General features: G+C 38.9%; 1 protein-coding gene across 1 annotated transcript in view; it reads right to left on the minus strand.

Moving 5' to 3' along the window:
* Nucleotides 1-1,240: 1,240 nt before the first annotated feature.
* POLR1A (polymerase (RNA) I polypeptide A, 194kDa) overlaps nt 1,241-18,323 on the minus strand; it is a 35,025-nt gene continuing 17,942 nt past the window's right edge. The window contains exons 19-34 of the mRNA XM_010577639.1: nt 18,169-18,267; nt 17,099-17,251; nt 16,822-16,904; nt 15,911-16,076; nt 15,165-15,386; nt 13,437-13,651; nt 12,631-12,798; nt 11,540-11,675; nt 10,385-10,542; nt 9,301-9,415; nt 8,528-8,644; nt 7,376-7,654; nt 6,541-6,741; nt 5,648-5,765; nt 4,267-4,431; nt 1,241-1,728 (exon numbers count right to left, since the gene is read on the minus strand). Coding sequence (XP_010575941.1) covers nt 1,628-1,728; nt 4,267-4,431; nt 5,648-5,765; nt 6,541-6,741; nt 7,376-7,654; nt 8,528-8,644; nt 9,301-9,415; nt 10,385-10,542; nt 11,540-11,675; nt 12,631-12,798; nt 13,437-13,651; nt 15,165-15,386; nt 15,911-16,076; nt 16,822-16,904; nt 17,099-17,251; nt 18,169-18,267 — 2,496 coding nt within the window. The 3' untranslated portion in view covers nt 1,241-1,627. The remainder of the gene's footprint in view (nt 1,729-4,266; nt 4,432-5,647; nt 5,766-6,540; nt 6,742-7,375; nt 7,655-8,527; nt 8,645-9,300; nt 9,416-10,384; nt 10,543-11,539; nt 11,676-12,630; nt 12,799-13,436; nt 13,652-15,164; nt 15,387-15,910; nt 16,077-16,821; nt 16,905-17,098; nt 17,252-18,168; nt 18,268-18,323) is intronic.

An 18,323-nucleotide genomic window follows, 5' to 3' on the forward strand; every position in this document is an offset into this window, starting at 1 on the left:
CTCAGCAAATGGTCTGTAGCAACATAGACAGTAGCCTGAAGTTAAAAGTCTTTTTGTTACCACGTTTGTTCTTTCCCATCTAACCATTTGCAAAACTATCCAACTAATTCTTTGCCAGTTGTTCACAGAATGACATGTTTTTGAGAAATACATAGCAGGTGCTAAGATTGGAAAAAGACACAAGGAAATCTTTTATGAAGATTTGCAAAGTGAAACTGGAGACCTACCAAGCTAATGCATTTATTAAGCTTCAGCACAATTTGCAGTACATTTGACACAGTTTTAAGGGGCTGAGGCAGAATGGGGTCCATCAAGATACTCCACAGAGGCTCTTTGACAATCCTAAGCCAATGTCTCCCACTATCTATCTGCTCTGATCCCCTTTAGTGCAGCTCCACTGGAAGTAGGAGCTCCTCAGCTGGCTAAGTGAGCTCTGGCACTTTTCCACTAGCTTAGAGGTACCACTGAGAATGATCAGGGGTTGAAATCTGTTAGAAAACTTGCCTAGATGGTAGTAAGCAAACTCCGAAGAATTTTAACTACTTGCATGCATTGCATTCTGATTAAAATCAAATGCATAAACAAGAAAGTCTGATTTCTGAAGAGCGGTGAATAGCTCTCAGCTATGTGATTTTTAACAGCCATTAGAGTTAAAGCAAAGGCTGTTGGCTGCATGACAAAATTCCCTCAGTAACACAGCCACATAATAGGGCATTCACAATATTTCTTTGCAATGTCCTTTATTAAATATCCTCCTTGACACAGAATATTTAAGCAAAAATAGTTTAAAAACTCTGTTTTGGTAATTCTTACAGGAGTCTCTTATGTAGTCACTGTTACAGCGGCTCACGTTGCCATTCAAGGAATAAATCTTTATCAAATGTCAGGTTTCTCACTGTGCGGAGATCTGTTCCATACAAAGAAGTCGTTAAGAGTAGGCATTGGAAAATGCCTATAGAAACCAAGAAAAGTCTGAATTCCAGTCTTCAGCTAATAAAGAAATATAACAATTGTGTCACAGACACGTAATTCTTAATAAATGAAGTAGCAGAACAGGAAAATGCATCCTCTACAGCTTACATAAATCATGGCAGTGCATGCAAGCACAGCAAAAGAAGAGGATATGCCTCAAGCACAGATGCTTCAATACAATGTTGAAGCTTCAGCCCGATGCTGCCCAGCTACACCCTGTGAGTCTGAATGCCATTTCCAATACTGGAACCTGTCATGTAACAATCGTGTGGCAACTGGTGATGGGATTCTGCCCGCAAAAATTAGACAGCATAAACAGATTCTGCTTTGATTTCTGTCTGCCACAGCTGTTGCATGGCCTGTTTGAGACCCGGATGGTCTCCTTCATTTTATTATTTTCTATGTAAACTAATAATCTAATTTTTTTACATTAATGAACAGTAAATAAATGTTTCTTTGGCTCAAAGGATAGCTCCTATAAGTGTAGACATTCCCATTAAATAGATCAGGCTCATCAGGTAACCAGATTAACAAACCTATTGACACAGGGAAGATGACAGGGGACATAGTATGTGCCCTTGTTGCATAGGTGTAGAGCATACATATCTCTTATGATGAACATTTCAGTCAGAATCCTTAAGTTATAACCGAAACACTATGTAAGGGGTTGCTTGAGGTCAAACAAACCAGTCCCTCCTTTAACAACTTTTCCAACCACTAGGCATGCAGAAGGAGATCGCAGTTCATCATGGGCACCTGTAACAGAATTCAAACAAAATCCTATTAGGATATTTCCAAAGGTTTCTCAAAGGTCAGTGCTGAAAAGAAAGCATTTTGGTTTACATGCAAGAAGTCATCTGGTTCAGCCCCCCCTAGTTTCAGAAAGGCACTGCCTCCTACTGTTCAGATTGAATTTGTATTTCTGAGAGCAGGAGTCCAAAACTCTTCCTATCCCTCCTACAACAACTATTATCTCATCCCAATCTTTTTGTGCAAGCAAAGAATTAGGCCACACATTACTAAACTCTCCCTATTCAGCATGAAAAGACAACACATTCTGAATTCTAAGAGAACACAGATTTGACCTTCCAGTGAACACATTTTGCTGATTAAATAGATTGCTAAAAAAATACATCAAGTGAGGCAAACCCCAAAAGATTGCCTTTTCATTGCTGCCTTATTCCTTTGTTAGAGTGAATCCTTTTGATGTGGATTTTAAATCCTTCTGGCTAGATACGAAGAGAACTTTTCACTGGAGAGACATTCCATGAATTCCTTTGATTTTGTGGTTACTCACTGTAGCAAAACAGTGTCACAGAAATTTGGAAGCTCTCCACATGACATGTCTGGCTAGGACTGTTTTGCTTTCACTGTTTTTATTAGCATTCAGGCTGTTCTTCATTCATCCTAAATACAGCAAGCTGGAATTTTATCATTAGAGCAGTTGGAAGATTGGAAATAAAACTGTTAAACTTTTGATAAGTTTGGCTCATCTTTCTTCTACTGAGCAAAATGTACTGAACTTTCTATCATACAGAGGATGGGGGGAGGAGCTGCACCATAACACAGTGTATGGCATGTGCTTGCCGCTCTGATCTCAGCTACAGCTGAATAATTAAATAGCTGCTCCTAAATGTGTCTCAGCTGAAGAAAAAAAAAGGTCCTTTGTTAGATCATTAAACAAGTCATAACTGTCCTGTTTGCTCATGTGATGTTAACAAAGAGTTATTCTTCAAGCAAACAGCCAAAAGGATCCCACTTCTGACGCAGTGAGCTCTCTGCACACTAAACCCTGATCAGCAGTCTGCTAGGTCACACCTGCACTCTAACAGCACTTCTTATGTTAGCTCTGCACAGTGGTCACAAGCCTTCTTTTTTCCTTCTTATTGTTCAGGGTCATAAGCGAGCACCCTTGCAGTAACTCTTTAACTGTACAGTCAAGTTAGCAGTTACATTAAAGCAAATTAGATCCAGACTGCTGCAATCCACATTATGACTTTGATTTCCATTGTGGTGAAATCAGTAACTCCCTCCACTTGTAATCAGCGCAGCCTTCCTGTTAATTCACCACGCCCTTCTGTCAGGACATACTTCATGTCTTTATTCATAATATTAGCCATAAATGTAATTACATTTCACTTGACAAAAACCTTATCTTATTCTAATCAATATACAAAATAATGTAAATCCAGAGAGAGAGCACAACTGTGCACGAAACATTCTCTTCTATTCAATTTCACCCCAGATACACTTTTCCTTTCTGATTTTCAGATGAATTTTAAGTCAATTGTAACCGATACTGTTCATTAAAACCCAAATTACCTTCCCATAAGAGGTATAAAAACAGCATTAATGAAAAGGGAACCAGTGATAAAAGTATCTCTGACACCTGTGCAAGGCAGTTTAAAATACTAACTGACAAGATCATGTCGAGATCTTTTCCCACTTGTAATAGGTAGCAAAGGTGGAAGTGCAGGAGCATCCAAGAAGGAGAGTATATAACTGGCATGGGACAGAAACTAAGACTATTTGCAAAAGGGAGACATGATTAGTATCCAAAGCATGAGATCAAGCAAACTGTCTAATGACAGACTTAAAGCACAAGTTTTTTGGATGAGACTCCTAAATGTAGATGGCTAGTGCCATTTCCAATGCCCCAAATGATCCATGCAGCCAAGTGATCTCTACACCTTCCAGAGCAGCAACAAGAGGCTAGAAAGGATACTCTTGGGCATCTCAGATAGCACAGAAACCTACCATTAGACAAATGAATCTGATCCTTTGTCTGTGTTTGAGGGAAAAAAGCAAAGATAGTAAAGTGCTACAAAGCAGAAGAAAAACAGAATCAAAGTAACAACTAGGAGGACTGTTCTCACAATAAAATTCTAAATAGCAAGGTTAGAGAAGAGATGAAAATATGGGAGTTATAATGCAGACATGGAAACAAAGCAGAGATGGCAATTTTAATGGTAGAGACAGAAAAAGGCAGATTTAGTAGTCTGTTAAAAGGCTTTGCTATAACAAATCTTAAGGTTTGTTATAAAAATGCCTACCTAATTCTTAAAGAAAGGAGTCACAGACCCCACAAATTGCATGTGGGAGCTGACTTAATTTAAGCTGACAATTTTATTAAAAACATCTGGAACATTTTCCTAGGCAAGGGCTTAATTAAAATTTTAGCCTCTGGCATTTTTTCTAATGCAGTTATGCATTACTCAAAATAGTGGAAAGTTACGATGAAAACAAAGCATATGTGAAATGCTGTAGCAATGTATTTCAAACTAAACCATTTACCCATCATTGTTGCTTCCTTCAAGAATTTGTAGCTGGTTTCAAATGTCATCTGTTGCAGAGGGGAAGAGTTGGACTGAATTCCAAAACGATTCAGTGGTTTATAAAATCCTTCAAAACACATGTAATCTGCAACAAGTGAAAGGTGCCGAGGGTCTACCACAATTCCTAAGAACACAAGAAAGAGCAATCATCAGAGCATTCAAGGGCTAAGTTTTGTTGGGGTTTTTTTTTGTGGTGTTTGTTTTTTTTTTTTTAAATAAATAGGTCTAAATTAAACCCCCTGAAACTAATCAACATGGAGAACATCTCTATTAGCATTCTTCTGGCAGTTGCACCTCTTTGTGCGTAGCTGGCTTAACTGCTCCCCTCAAATATCCAAGAGAGGCAGACCCCACTATAATATAGAACAATGTCTCTCCAGGGAAACTAAAATGTCAAGAACACTGTAAGGTGGTAGTTTCTCTACATAAAATCAGTAAGGTCTGCATCATCTTTGTTTATGCAGAAAGGGATCACACATCCATCCATTTGTGATAGGACAGAGCTCTAGCCCCTCACCTGGTAGTCTGCATTAGCTAGGCACCGGCATCAGAAAGGTTCTGATATTTTCTGTGCATGATATTAGGCATCCACAGAAAACCCCATTTAGGCTAAAAAGAAATAGCACTTATTTTTAAATAACGCTTGTGCAGTCAGTGTAATGGGGGACCATTAACAGCTCTGTCAACATTTAACTAGCAGTTCTTGAACAACTTGAAGGTCAGACCATTCTGGGCTGCCAGCTGGAAAGTCTGTTTGATATAACTGGTTGCTAAAATTCCCACTGTATTAATCTTCCCTCTTTTCAATAGTTTAATTCATAGCAAGACTTAGCTCACTTGAGGCAAATTCAACATGCCTAATTTAAGCAACCTATGAAGTCAGGCATCTTCCCTAAGCTAGGTGCCTGGACTCTCTGAATAACCTATGCAGAGAGAAGAACATTCAGACAACATAGCACAGATATTTTAGGAAAGATATAAAAACTCAACTACAAAGGTAGCCTAGACTCCCATCATTAGAAGCTAGAGTGAGGCAAGATTAATCCTATTCTCGGGGCCATTATACAAGTCTAACAGTTAGCTTCCTCAGACATCAACAGTTAATTCATCTGGATCTTCCAGCTTGCATAAAATAAATACACCACAATGGAACCTAACAATTAACTAACAAAGTCTTCACAGAAGGCACTATAATGATTAAAACGATGAAAAGGTGCAACTTAAAAATATACACATAAATGAAAATATCATGCAAAACCATAACTTTGTAAGCACTGTGGCTGGGTTTTCCCATCTTAATGATAATAAAGACTAACTTTAAAAATTCAAAGAAATCTTACCATATACAGCAAATACATCTTTTATTTCCTTTATAATCACCCTCAGGGCAGACTCAATTCCATAATTCTTAGCCATGGCATGAATATCATTGGAATAAAGTCTGTTCAGGTCCAAAATCTGAAAGCAAAAAAACCCACAGATACAAGTTAGGACAGCAGTTACTTGGTATTTCCAAATAACTTAAACTAAGCTAAGCTAGGTTTTTCCTCCATTTTTCATTAGCTTAAGCAGCACCAACAGTTACAGAACAACTAGGCAGCAGCTCAGAGCTAAATACAGGCAAAAATTATTCCGGTGATTTATGTTTAAGCTAGTGATCACAGCATTATATAGATGAATAAAAGTACTAGAATCAAAACTCACCACAGGAGAAAATTATCTGAAATTAGAAAAAGCAAACTAACAAACCATCCCGAGCAGCAGAGAAACATGCCAAAGTCTTTCAAGCAACACAATGCACTGCCCAGTCTGCCTCAGCCAGCCAGAACTTCCAGCAAAAGCAGTAGAGAAGATGTAGCTTAAAACAATCCTGTATTTGTAGAGTTATGGGCTAGATGGCGTAACAGAACTATTCATCTCCAAGTACTGCAATTCATTTAGATGGAAGAACTCCCTCAAGTAACATTTAGAGAGACAGTTAGAAGCGTGGTGTGAAATTATCTGTCATTAGACACTGGGCTGCTGCACAAAAACTGATTTGCAAGATGCCCTTGAGAAAAGGCTCTGCTGAGCTCTGAACACATCTGGGGGTAGAAAGGAGAAGGAAAGAGAGTTTAAGAGCTGAAAAGGCTACACATCAGCCCTGCTAAATTTAAATGGCATCCATTATCCACCGTCTTTCCCCAGAACACAAAAGATCATTCAAGTTCAGGATTATAAATAGATTATGTACATCAGAGTATCTGAACAGCTCCACAAGGTTTATCCCTTCGGTATGCAGAACAAGTTCCTTCTCTCCTTGCTTATTAGTACTTTCATTCAACAAGCATCGTGTGATCCCCTTCACTTCATGAATGACTGTGCTTCGTGCAAGAGAGACAAGCAAGGAGGAGATATCGAAGTACACCTTCATCAATGGAAGCGTCAATGAAACCTAAGAGGGAAAAAAACAACATAGCATTGTTCTGTAAGGAAGCTTGAACATTAGGCTCAATAACCAGCCTTTTTCTTTCTAGGTGAAAAGTAGACAACTGGAATTACCCTAGCTGTGTGTTTAGGAACATAAACATCTGACTAGAATCACAGCTGAGGGATGCTAACATGAACACCCCATCCCAGGATCATTTATCCATATGGCTTTTCAGGATCTCTGAACTTACATTGACTGGGGTTTTTTGGGTGGCCTTTTTTGGGGGGGGAGGGGAGTACGTGTTTGTTGGGTTTTTTGTTTGGTTGGTTTTTTTAAGATGTTTAGACTTTTTCAACTGTCCAGCCAATGCTTTTATTCATCAAGAGCTACAGAGTGGTGCATCATATATTTAAAGATCAAAACACAATAAAAATGTCAAAAACCTGTTTTTAAGATGAATTTTCATCAGGCATTCTAAAAGTTAGAAGCTACTAAAAGATAATGTCAAGAAGTACATTCGTACTGCCACTTTTCTGTATTAATGCAGGATTGCTGAGACAAAACAGCAGCACTGTACTGAAAAGATCCATTTGTTATAGGAGCTACATGCAACCATTGTGCAATCACACACAGATGTTTCCAGGCACCACCATCTTACCTCACACCAAAGTTCATTTTTGGTGTCAAATGTGTAATCCTGTATTGATGGGTGGCTGTCCAGAACAGCATTTACTCGCAACTCTGCTGACTGAAGGAATCGATCTTTCTCTCTTTTAGCCTGAGACATAAAGGAAAGATGTTGAGATTCATCACCATCTGCTCCATTCTGATCTTCTTCAGCACCAGGAGTCCCTTCTTTTTCCGATTCAGCCTCTTCATCTTCTAGATTCTCATCAACATTTTCTTCCCCATTCTCTTCTTCGCTCTCATAATCAACCTGCAAAGAAATAATGTCATATTTATCTGAGCCAGAACACGTACAGAAACAAAGCACACCATGAACAGTTTTATTCATGAATATTCTTGACAGCTGAGTTACAAGTATCTCACCTATGACACAATGAAAATGTAATTCTGTTGTAAAGAAAATAATAAAACAGATTCAGTTCAGTCTTTATAATCTTGCCCTTATTCCTCAATACAGTACAGGATGCTACAGGTTATTGGGACCATAGCAGAATTTAGTTTTCTTCCCCCAAAAAGGCTCTTCTCATAATCCAACTCTGATGATGGGATTCCCTCAGGATTTTCAGTTACTGTACCTCTTGCTGAAATTACAGCAACCCATCTTTTAAGCAGTAATTACGAAGTAGTGAACACAGAGAAACATGCAGAGCCAGAGAGAATATTTATTAAGAACCAAAGTAAAGTTTTTAAAACAACAGCATGAAAATAGCAAGAGGTAAAGTTAAGGTGAACTACAGCACAGACAGCCTGATTGCCAGACACATCTGCCCAATGCCTGAAGAACAAGGCTTTGGAAAGACGCAGATCTCCTCCATCTCTAACTTGCGTGGTTCTGTATTACTCTTAAAGGACAGCAGTGACCAGGCTCAACTATGATGACTAAAGTCATCACAAGTCTTAGCCCACATCTTCTGCTATAGTTTTTCCCCCATCCAAATCAAAACTGATCAGCACAAAGCAGAGATTTTCCTACCTTCTTTCAAATGTTTTGCGGTTTTTGTTTTGTTTTGTTTTGGTTTTTTTTCAGCATTTTGTTTCAATGGAAGCTTTCCTTCCCAATTCAAACCAAGGCAGAGGAAATTAGGAATTAAAGTGCAGTTCTGAGCATCTATAAAATCATTACCTCTTCCTCCTGGTTCTTCCTCCGTTTTGCTTCTGTAGCATCACCATCCCCTTCATCAGCTTCTGCATCAACAATGTTCTCTTCCTCCTCTGCTGGAGCTTCCTGATTACTCAGTGCCTAGAAATCCATGACAGACCAGATAATCAGGCTGACTGCTTGTGGCAGTAACACTGCTAGGAAGCATCAACTGCATCAAAAGGCTTTAGCCAAACATTTGGAATTTAACAATCCCTTGTTCAATGTTCTACCTTTAAGGACAAATTAATTTCTAGAAATTCACTACTATAAAGTAGTAATGAACTTACACTCATGATAACTGTAATATTAAACAAGATGAGCATCTACAAGATAGATAAGCTATCAGCCTGCTTATATGACAGTCCTTGATGGGAGAGGAGTGGCAGAAGGAACGTGTAAAAGCCTTTCAATGAAAAAAGGATCTTCCCCAAGGTTTTGACAGCCACTGCTATAACGGGACATTGATCTGGGAGCAAACGGTGAGTAATACACTTTTATCTCACCGAAGTTAAAATAAACAGGCATTTTCAGAGTACAGTCTTAAGTAAATTAGGATTTAATATACAATAACTTTAATTTCCTTGTTAATTTTATGAGAATGCAAAGACAGTTTACACATAAAGAAAATATTTAAGTAGTAATTTAGTATTCACACATTTCGTGTTCACTTTGAAACATGCTATGCTTTTCCAAATTCTGGTTCTCAAAAACAGGTAAAGGAAGTGAGACATTTTTCAGGTAATGTTTTTCTGTACCTTGTCTTGGTCACCATCTAAATCTTTCCGAGTTGCCTTCCGGGTGCTGACTTCAGTAAAAGATGCCATCTTTGCATTCTTCCTTTTAATTGCTTCCAGAAAAATTTTAAAGAACCTGAAAGAAGCAGCAACCCAGAATGTCAAAGCTCTGCAGTACTGCAGTCAATTTCAAGCTGTCAGAAAATTAATTGATTTTAATAAGCCAGTCAACTCATGACAGACATATTCTCTGGTGGATGCAAAAGTACCTCTAGGAGAAGGCAAATAATTTTTCTTCTCACCCCTTTCTCATTCATTTAGGAATCAAAAGGTTGGTATCAGCTCTCTCACAATCACAGATGTAGTAGCCAAGCATCCTAAGCTTAAAATAGTAAGCTCATCTGGACATAAAATCTGCACATCAAATTGACCTTCAGAAGAGATGGTTTACTACTGGACTTTTTTCTTTTGTCAACCAACCAGCACATGCGAAATTGTTAAATAGAGTAACCTAGCTTGAACTCATGTGGCCCGAAGGAGGAAGAAATCAATGAAGCACTTTTGCAAAACAAAAATAGCTTTCAATAGACCCTTATCATTAAATGTTCTACTTTTAACTACACAAATTTGGCCAGACATGGGGAAAGAAGCAGGGGGAAAAAAGAAAGGAGGGGAAAAAAAAAAAAAGCCAGCCTTTTCTCATTTATTTACTTAAAAAAAAAAAAAAAAAAAAAAAATTAAGGTTTAGTTCTGTTCAATGAGAGCACCAAGGGATACCTAAAGTATTCAAACATTTTTGCTGGTAATAAATGTTTAAGTATCCAAAGATAAGGAATGAGATGTTGCTTATATGGCTCTTCTCTGAATATATCGAAGACGTGTTAAAGATCTGCCTTGACACAATTCTGCACTGTCACCACACCACAGATCCACAGTTTTATTCAAGACATAAAAAGCAACTGTGTAGATGCTTCTGCAAGCAAATCTGCAGGAAGCTGTCGCTCTGAAAGCCATAGCAGCAGCAATAAACAACATGCAGTGACCCTCAGAGCCCACGGAAAGGCAAAAGAAGAGCAAATATTCAAGTATCTGAAAGCAAACTCACCTTGTTTCCATGAAGTGCAAGATGTCCTTGGGCTTCACACACTTCTCCTCTCGGTAATATTCATGGGGCAAGAAATGGAATTTGATTTTGTAGAGGCGATGTTTGTTCTGCTTGCACTTCACACGCAGGGATTCCTCTATCTCAACTTTCTGCAAGACCTACAAAAGCCCCAAGTAGGAATGTTACTCCTTTGATGAAGACACTTCATTTACTTCCTGCAATTCCAATGCCTTCCACTGGAGACCAGAATTACACAAGGCTAACTGGCAAACTTTTCTGGGGGCTTTGCAGCAGCTCCTGGGCAAAAGGGCTCTACCCTATTGCACTCTTTTTGGCTTAAACTCCTCCCACAATTAACTTAGACAATACTGGGAGAACAGCCTCACCTCCCACCTGACTCCTTCCCAAGAAACACTTCTTAGTGGGCCAACAGCTTCATTTTACTGACCCATCTCATTGACCATGACAGTATTCCAGCACAGATCTGAGTCTCAACTCTATCCTTGCCAATTTCAACTTGAAAGAGTAAGACAGAATAGCGTATGGCATGCAGGAGAACACAAGAAAGACTTCACCCCTAGAAAGAGGGAGTACAGAATACATCAGAGTTCGGTATATTGAGTCTCCATGAAGCCACGCATTTTGCTTCTACTGAGCACAGCCACTTGTATAGGATTAGGAAGGGGTAGGGGACAGAGAGGTCTCTGCTATGCCAGCCACAGCCAGATTAGATTGTCTCAAAGAGAAGACAAAACCCCTCCAATTCTAGAGACTGACAAAAATGAGCTTGAGAAAAAGCCAAACAAGGTTATGGCAGCAAACATAAACCCTCCCTGCTGTTATACTACTGCTATGTCTCAATTATTACCCTTCCTTCATATTCTATAGAGTTTATAGCCTGTGACAATGCTCTACAGGTTAAATTGAACTTAAGTCTCATGCAGCCACAGTTACTGCCATTCCTTTCAGTGCTCCACTTCCTAGCGATATTACAGGTTCAGTATGCAAGAGGCGAAAAGAAAGGACCTTCTCATCTTGTGCTCACAGATAAGCCTTCAAAAATGGACACTGCTACAAAGACAGACTAACTGATGAGCTCAAACAGGAAATTTTGTTTTGCTGACTCTCAAAGGATACACTGAATAGGAGGCTCACCTCAGCTAAGCACACTCTCGTGAGCTGTCTCTTAAGCTGTTTCACCTTCTTGAAAGCTTTCTTGGTATTGAACACAGGAACACTCATCATTGGTGTTTTAATTTTTGCACTGGCCACCATCAATATTTCCCGCAACCTTTAAATAAAAAAAGATCTTTCAAATTAAGCATAAAAGCACTATGCATTCAAGTAAGTATCTAGTTCATTTAATTAGGCAGCATGCAGCAACTGCTAATTCTACCAAAGCCATATGCATCAAGAGCTGTGGTTACCATTGCACTACTCCTTTTTACTTTTCTTGTTCCTCATTAGGCACAGCACAACAGTAGCTCTACTGCCTCAGTGAGCATATCACCCCAGTTACGAGAAGAGAATAGTGATGAAAGTAAATTATTCCAAGAGCAGAACTAATGAAGCCTGTTTCCTACAGATGCATAATGTATGCTTCTTCATACTTTCTCCCCCTCCCCTGCTTCTCTGAAGTAACACAACCATCTCCCATCTAAGGCATTGCATACCTACACACAAGGCCAGGGTCAGCACCCATGTTATTCAGAACAAGCTGATAACTGGCTGGTAAACACATGTGCGCTAATAAAGTCACTGTCACCAAACAGAAGAGCCAGGGGAAACCTGGCCGCTATGAAACAGGTCTCTCTCTACATAGGTGACAATGATACTACACATGCCAGATTTCATAGCTGCAGTGAAATTTTGTGGGGGGAAAAAAAATAGGTTTACAAGTTAGTAGGGGGAAGAAGAGGTCAGGGTCAGCAGAGGGCAAACCCACAAAGCACCATTTCTTTAGGCTTATACTGTACTGACTAAAAATACAGAAACAAATAAGCCATTTCCTATACATCAGATAAGACTAAGGGGCCTTCACGGATATTTTGTATCTGGAAAACGAACCAAAACAACCATAAAATTGGAAAACATTGTAAAACATTAGATATGAAGAGGCACAATTTACAATTAAACTGAAGGATCATTTGCCCTCAAGATTACACATATACCTGCCAGTGAGATTAAGCACTATTACCTAAGTGCCAAAAATTGCGAAGGATCCATTGAGAACAAAGTTTTCTCACCTTGGAATACCCAACGTGACATTCATTTCACCTCTGCCAGCAAAGTGGAAGGTGTTCAGAGTCATCTGTGTGGAAGGTTCCCCAATACTCTGAGCTGCAAGAAGACCCACAGCTTCTCCTGGGTCACAAAGAGATCGCTGCCACTTTAAATACAACAAATCCTTCAACCTGAAGACAAGGAAGTAAGAGGATTAGCTCAACGTAGTACAAAATAAAAAACTCAGAAGAGGCTGAAACATTGCTCAGTTCAATACAGTTACCTCTTTCAGCCAGTTTCTCCCGGTAGCTTATGGATAAATACACTGCAGAAACTATAAAATTGTCTAACCCAATCTGATCTGACAAACACAGCCCATCAACACAGAACTGGGGCCTTGGCCAAACCATATTTTAATTCTGCTGCTAATTCTCAGAATGTCAAAAGACAGTCCATTTACTCCCACTTGCTCATCTTAACTGCCTTGCTAACTCCAAGGTGTGACAAGAGCATATTTTGGTTTTTAAGCATTACTGTAAAGTATTATTTTATATGTAGGGGGACAGCAATACGTTGCTGTTAGTCCATAAAGCCTTCGCCAAAGCCCTTAGCAAAACAGAAAATTCAGGTCTGCAACCAGGGCCTCTCCACTGCACACTAAGCACACTTGACTTCCAGGAACCATTCTGAAACCCACTACTTTGTTTTACAAAGGTCACAACAAAACCAAGAGTTGATAAAGACTTTTCATCTTTAGCAAATTCAGTCCAAAAATAAGCATTTTGGGTTTTGGCTCAGTGCAAAGAACTAAAGACACAGAAGTTATTACCGATCAGAAGAAAGTGCTGGGCGCATGTAACTTTGTCTGTTCTCAGATTCCCATTTGTTGATGTAATCTTCGACTCCATTTTCAAATGTTTCTGAAACAGATGCAAAATAAGTATCTGGACGCCAAACACCAAGGCTTGGGTCAGGACATTTATTTGTCTTCTTCATATACTTTCTTCGTTTCTTCTCATCTAGTTCATACCACATCTTCAATAACTAAAAACAAGAGGAGATTTTTAAGCAGACTGGTTTGTCCACAATAAGACCAAAACCAAGTAACACTACTTCCACCAGCAACAGCAAATGAGGAAAAGATTACCTGTGTAAAACTTAAGGGTGTACATAACACAGCAAACAATGCGGCTACAAATATGGAGTTCTTAATTATCTGACACTTAACACTTTTGATCCCAAATGACTTCACGATTCTTTACAAGCTTGAAATAGTCAGACCTACCTATCCATAGTAACTACTCCAAAAATCAGCAAAATACAGCCCTCTAGGAATGATTTTAACTTGGGAGTGAACCCCCTCAACATACTTAAATCTTTACTTCTAGCTGACTACCACCTCACCTGTCTAAAACTGGCATGACAAAGGAGCTTCTCTGATTTTCAGCTATCAACATTCAAGCCCAATAGTCCAGCAGAGACCTTAAACATAGCTTGCATCTTATCTTGGTTTTATTTCTATTCTTCAGTTTGCTAGTCTTTCAAGTAACACTTCAAATGTTGCATTTAATAAAGGAAAAAGTTAATAGTGACTTAAAAAAGAAATATATCAATACAAAAAATGAGCTAAACCTGTCTTTTACATGCCTTGATGTTTTATGAAGGAGGAATTGGCTTGTGACATGGAAGTCTGTCCACTGAGCTTTACAATATACCGAGAAAGAGATGAACATGTTATCTATATCTACCTATCTACTGAAAGAAAAAAACAAACAAACAGTAAACGAATCCACAGGCCATATTGTTTTGAATGTTATCAGAAGTGCCAACAGCAATGCAAATTCAGCATAGCTGAATAAATAAACCGGTGATTAGGCATAACATTTGCAGACAAGCTCACAGAGTTATGTAATCTCAACACCTTCAACTTGGGAGTTTCACGCTAACTGTCCACATTCTACCAGGGTAAATTCCCTCTGAAAGCAAGGCTGTGAAGCAGCACCTGTTTGCATATTGTGTCTGTACATACAATCTTCATTAGAAGCCATAACATATAGATTAGTGCTCTGATGTTCAAGAGGCCTAAGCAAAAGTACTTTTTTGAAACACTAGGCAGGGCTGGCTCAGCGCTCTGATCTTTGTATTTAACAGCCTCTCACCCAGGTAGCAGATGTCCATCCAAGAGAGATCTACTCTGTGTACATGAAATTAAAAAAATAAAATAAAAAAAACCACCACACAACAAAAAAACAACCCACCACCAAACAAATAAAAACAATCCCCCAAAAACACCGACAAACATGGACTGTTTTCTAAAACCAGTTTTACCTCAGAGTTTTTGGCCTCTAACCTAGCGCCAGGGCCCACAGACTTCAATAAATGAACCTCAGCTTCATCACCCACACAGCTAACATGATTCCTTCAAAAGGTTAACTTTATATAAGTAGACTGTGAAACACTTCGGGACATAAAAAGCCATTTAAAAAAGAAAAAAAAATATCACTGAATTATGCAACTTTTTTAAAGGGCTCAGGCAATTCAATTGCTTCCGTGTTACCTGTAAAGTAGCAGGATCTCTTCCATTTTTGATTTCTCCTCCCGTAATCTGTGCTTTTACACTTGCCATTTTCTTTTGGCAAAACATCAGAAAACCTCCTTCTCTTTGCACAGAGTTTTGGTGCCTGGCTCGCCACTTTTTGATGGCTTTGAACTGCTGGTTAGCTTGGTGAGACTCCATCCTTGCTAAAGCTTCATCTAGATGGTTTGTCTTCTGGATTACCTGTAAGAAAATTACCTGTATGACTACTCTTCTCCCTATGCTCACTGTAGCAGAAAAGGCAAAGCAAACTGGAAAGGTCATCTGCTGCCACTGAAAATGTTCAGCTGCTGTAAAACAGCTTTCAAAATTGGTTTTCAACCCAACTGAGACAAAACTCATTGTATCTTTATGTGGCTATTGCCATTCTTTAATAAGCAGTGATGATACTGATAAAAGGAATTTTACTCTTCAGTCTGTCAAGTTTGGTTAAGTCATCTGTGTTGAATCCAAATGCAGAATTAGAATAGATAAGAACAGGGAGAGCACTTGGTGCTCTGTTGAAATTGAGACTGCCTAAATCATGCCACAGACTGAAGATTCGCTTCTGTATTTTGAATACAATAGCAAATAAAAATGTAGGTTAGTCTGAGAATGACTGAGAAACAACTATGCCATTGGATCCTTAACAGATATGCCAGATGTTAATCATGCATTTCAGTCTCCCCCTTCACCCCATATAAATACTTAAGATTTAGGTGTTCTACCTCATAATTTTCTGCAATGAAAGGAAATTGCTCAGGTTGTAAGAACTGAGTTTTAGGGATATCAAGCCCATCTTCTCCATACAGAAACTGCACCACGCTGCCATCACTATCTCGTACTGTCAGGTCATACTGAACTACCAGTCCTTCCAAATGTTTTATGATACACCTGTTCCAGAGAAAAAAATCCGAACCACTGTTAAGAGGCTACAAAGCAACAAGGATGATAAAACTCTAACATGAAAAATACTGTTTTCATTAATATCTTAAGTGCACTTAAGGGCTGATCAGGAATTCTGGAAGCCAAAAACCATAGACACAACACACAGGTGAAATGCATAATGATACTGCAAAGCTTTCTGCACGTCCCTCCCTTCAGTTTCCTTGGACTGCAGTGACTTAAAATGAAATAGCAAATGACTCTATATCTGCTGTCACTCAAACAGTTGCCTGAAACAAGAGGGCATCCCTCCTCTAGAACCCCTCACTACCCTCTGAAACAATTAGAAAGTTCCATCTTCTTCTATGTAGTGGAAGCATTGCTGGGATAAAGACAAGGGCGCACAATGTTGCCAAGAAAAGCTACAGGTGCCTGGAATTTGTACATCTTGACTTGTACCAGGAAAAAGATTTCTCCAAAAGGAAAAGTTGCTGCTGCTGTGTGCCAGAGATAAGTTACAGATGATAAAGTTCCACTTTATCTAGTCCTCCAGAAAGTCAGCCTTAGAACAAACATTCAAAACTCAAACTGTAAACACTTTTCTAAAAATCAAGCACACTGAAGTTAATCTAAGCAATACAGGTACTTCTTCCAGTCTACACTACTCTACAAAAAAACCAACCAACCAAACAAAAAAAACCCAAACAAACAAAAGGACCTTTTAAAGGCTCAAGTTCTAAAACAAGCCTCTTACCTTTGTAGGTACCCAGAACGGCTGGTTTTGACAGCTGTGTCCACGAGACCTTCCCTGCCAGCCATGCAGTGAAAGAAGAATTCCTAAACATAAGCACAATACCATCAGCATTCTGCTGAGAAGTACACCAAGACTGGCAATTCATGCTCTCTTTCTCAAAAGCCACATATGAAAGTAGGGTGAACAAAGTCGATTTATCTATAATCGCAGACATTCTATATTAAAATACCAAGATTTAAATAAACTTCAGTATAAGCACAAGCAGTATTAAACTTACAGAAGGTTTGATCCCAGTGAGAAATCTGCCAGTCACAAATCCTCCTGAGCTAGGGGAAAAATCGTAAGGCTGGAAACATGGCAGTGATTTGCCAGATGCCATCAGTGGGGGTCTTCGACCTTCCAACTCAATCTGGCCCAGCAAACAAGAAATCTAAATATGGGCAGGAGAAAAGGAAACAACAGTTTTCCATCCAACTTTTTGCTCACATAAGTTCAACAATTTTTCCCGAAAAACACAGTAAAAAAATGAAAACGTTCACTAAATGTTCTTTAGCTATATGTCAACATGTTCATTAATGTTCTTGCTACCGATGGGCAGAAAAGGCATGCAGACCTTATCTGGTCTTTTTAAGTCATTCCAGCCCCTTGACTCATCCTCAACATTTTCATTCTCATTCTGTATGTTTGTTTTAATACAAAGACATGTGAAACTAAAAATATCGTAAATATTTTTTAGGTCCCTACATTACCCTCACCACCTCTCAGCAGTGTACTAAAAACAGAACACAAAAAAAAAAAATCTCAAAAACACCACCTTCTCTCTCTTGAGCTTTAGTCATTCTCTCTAATCAGAGATGGAATTTTAGAAGGCCTTTTTATATACTGATTCTTGTTTGGTGTCTGTGTTGCAGAAGACAAAATGAAAACACATCCTTGCCATTTCTACCAAAATCAAAGTAAGATTTAGTTGTTCCTATTCAGTAATGGAAGAAGGAAACAGAGGGGTCAGTCTCCAACAGAGGCCAGGAAAAGTTCTCTCCTACAGTAGGTTTGTTTGTATAATCTGCTGCATTCCTTCCAAAAAGAAGGTCTGCTGTTTCTATAAATCCTAATGTACCAAGAACTGATTCAAAAATAGAAGGTTATAATAAACATTGACTCTCCTCCATCACCCAACTGAGATCTTTATTACATTCTTCTAAAATTTTTTCATGCCAAAGGCCTCTATTCCCAAAGCCCAGAATAAAAATCTTGCTTTGGTACTAGATATCCACACAAGAGCTTCTCAATAGCTTACATTCTAGGACAAATCACATCAACACATGCAGCTATTCTAGCTATCATTACCTGCATTGTATTTACAGTAGACCCTTTGGCTCCTGACTGTACCATCAACTGCAAATTGTTCTCTGGAAAGCTCCTGTGGAGACCAAGGGGCATACAAACCTAAAGAGTTGTGATGGGGTAAAGGGAACAAAACAAAACCATTATTAATAAAATAA

This window comes from Haliaeetus leucocephalus, unplaced genomic scaffold, assembly GCF_000737465.1.
Source record: "Haliaeetus leucocephalus isolate CR32 unplaced genomic scaffold, Haliaeetus_leucocephalus-4.0 Scaffold51, whole genome shotgun sequence".
NCBI classification, from domain to species: Eukaryota; Metazoa; Chordata; class Aves; order Accipitriformes; family Accipitridae; genus Haliaeetus; species Haliaeetus leucocephalus.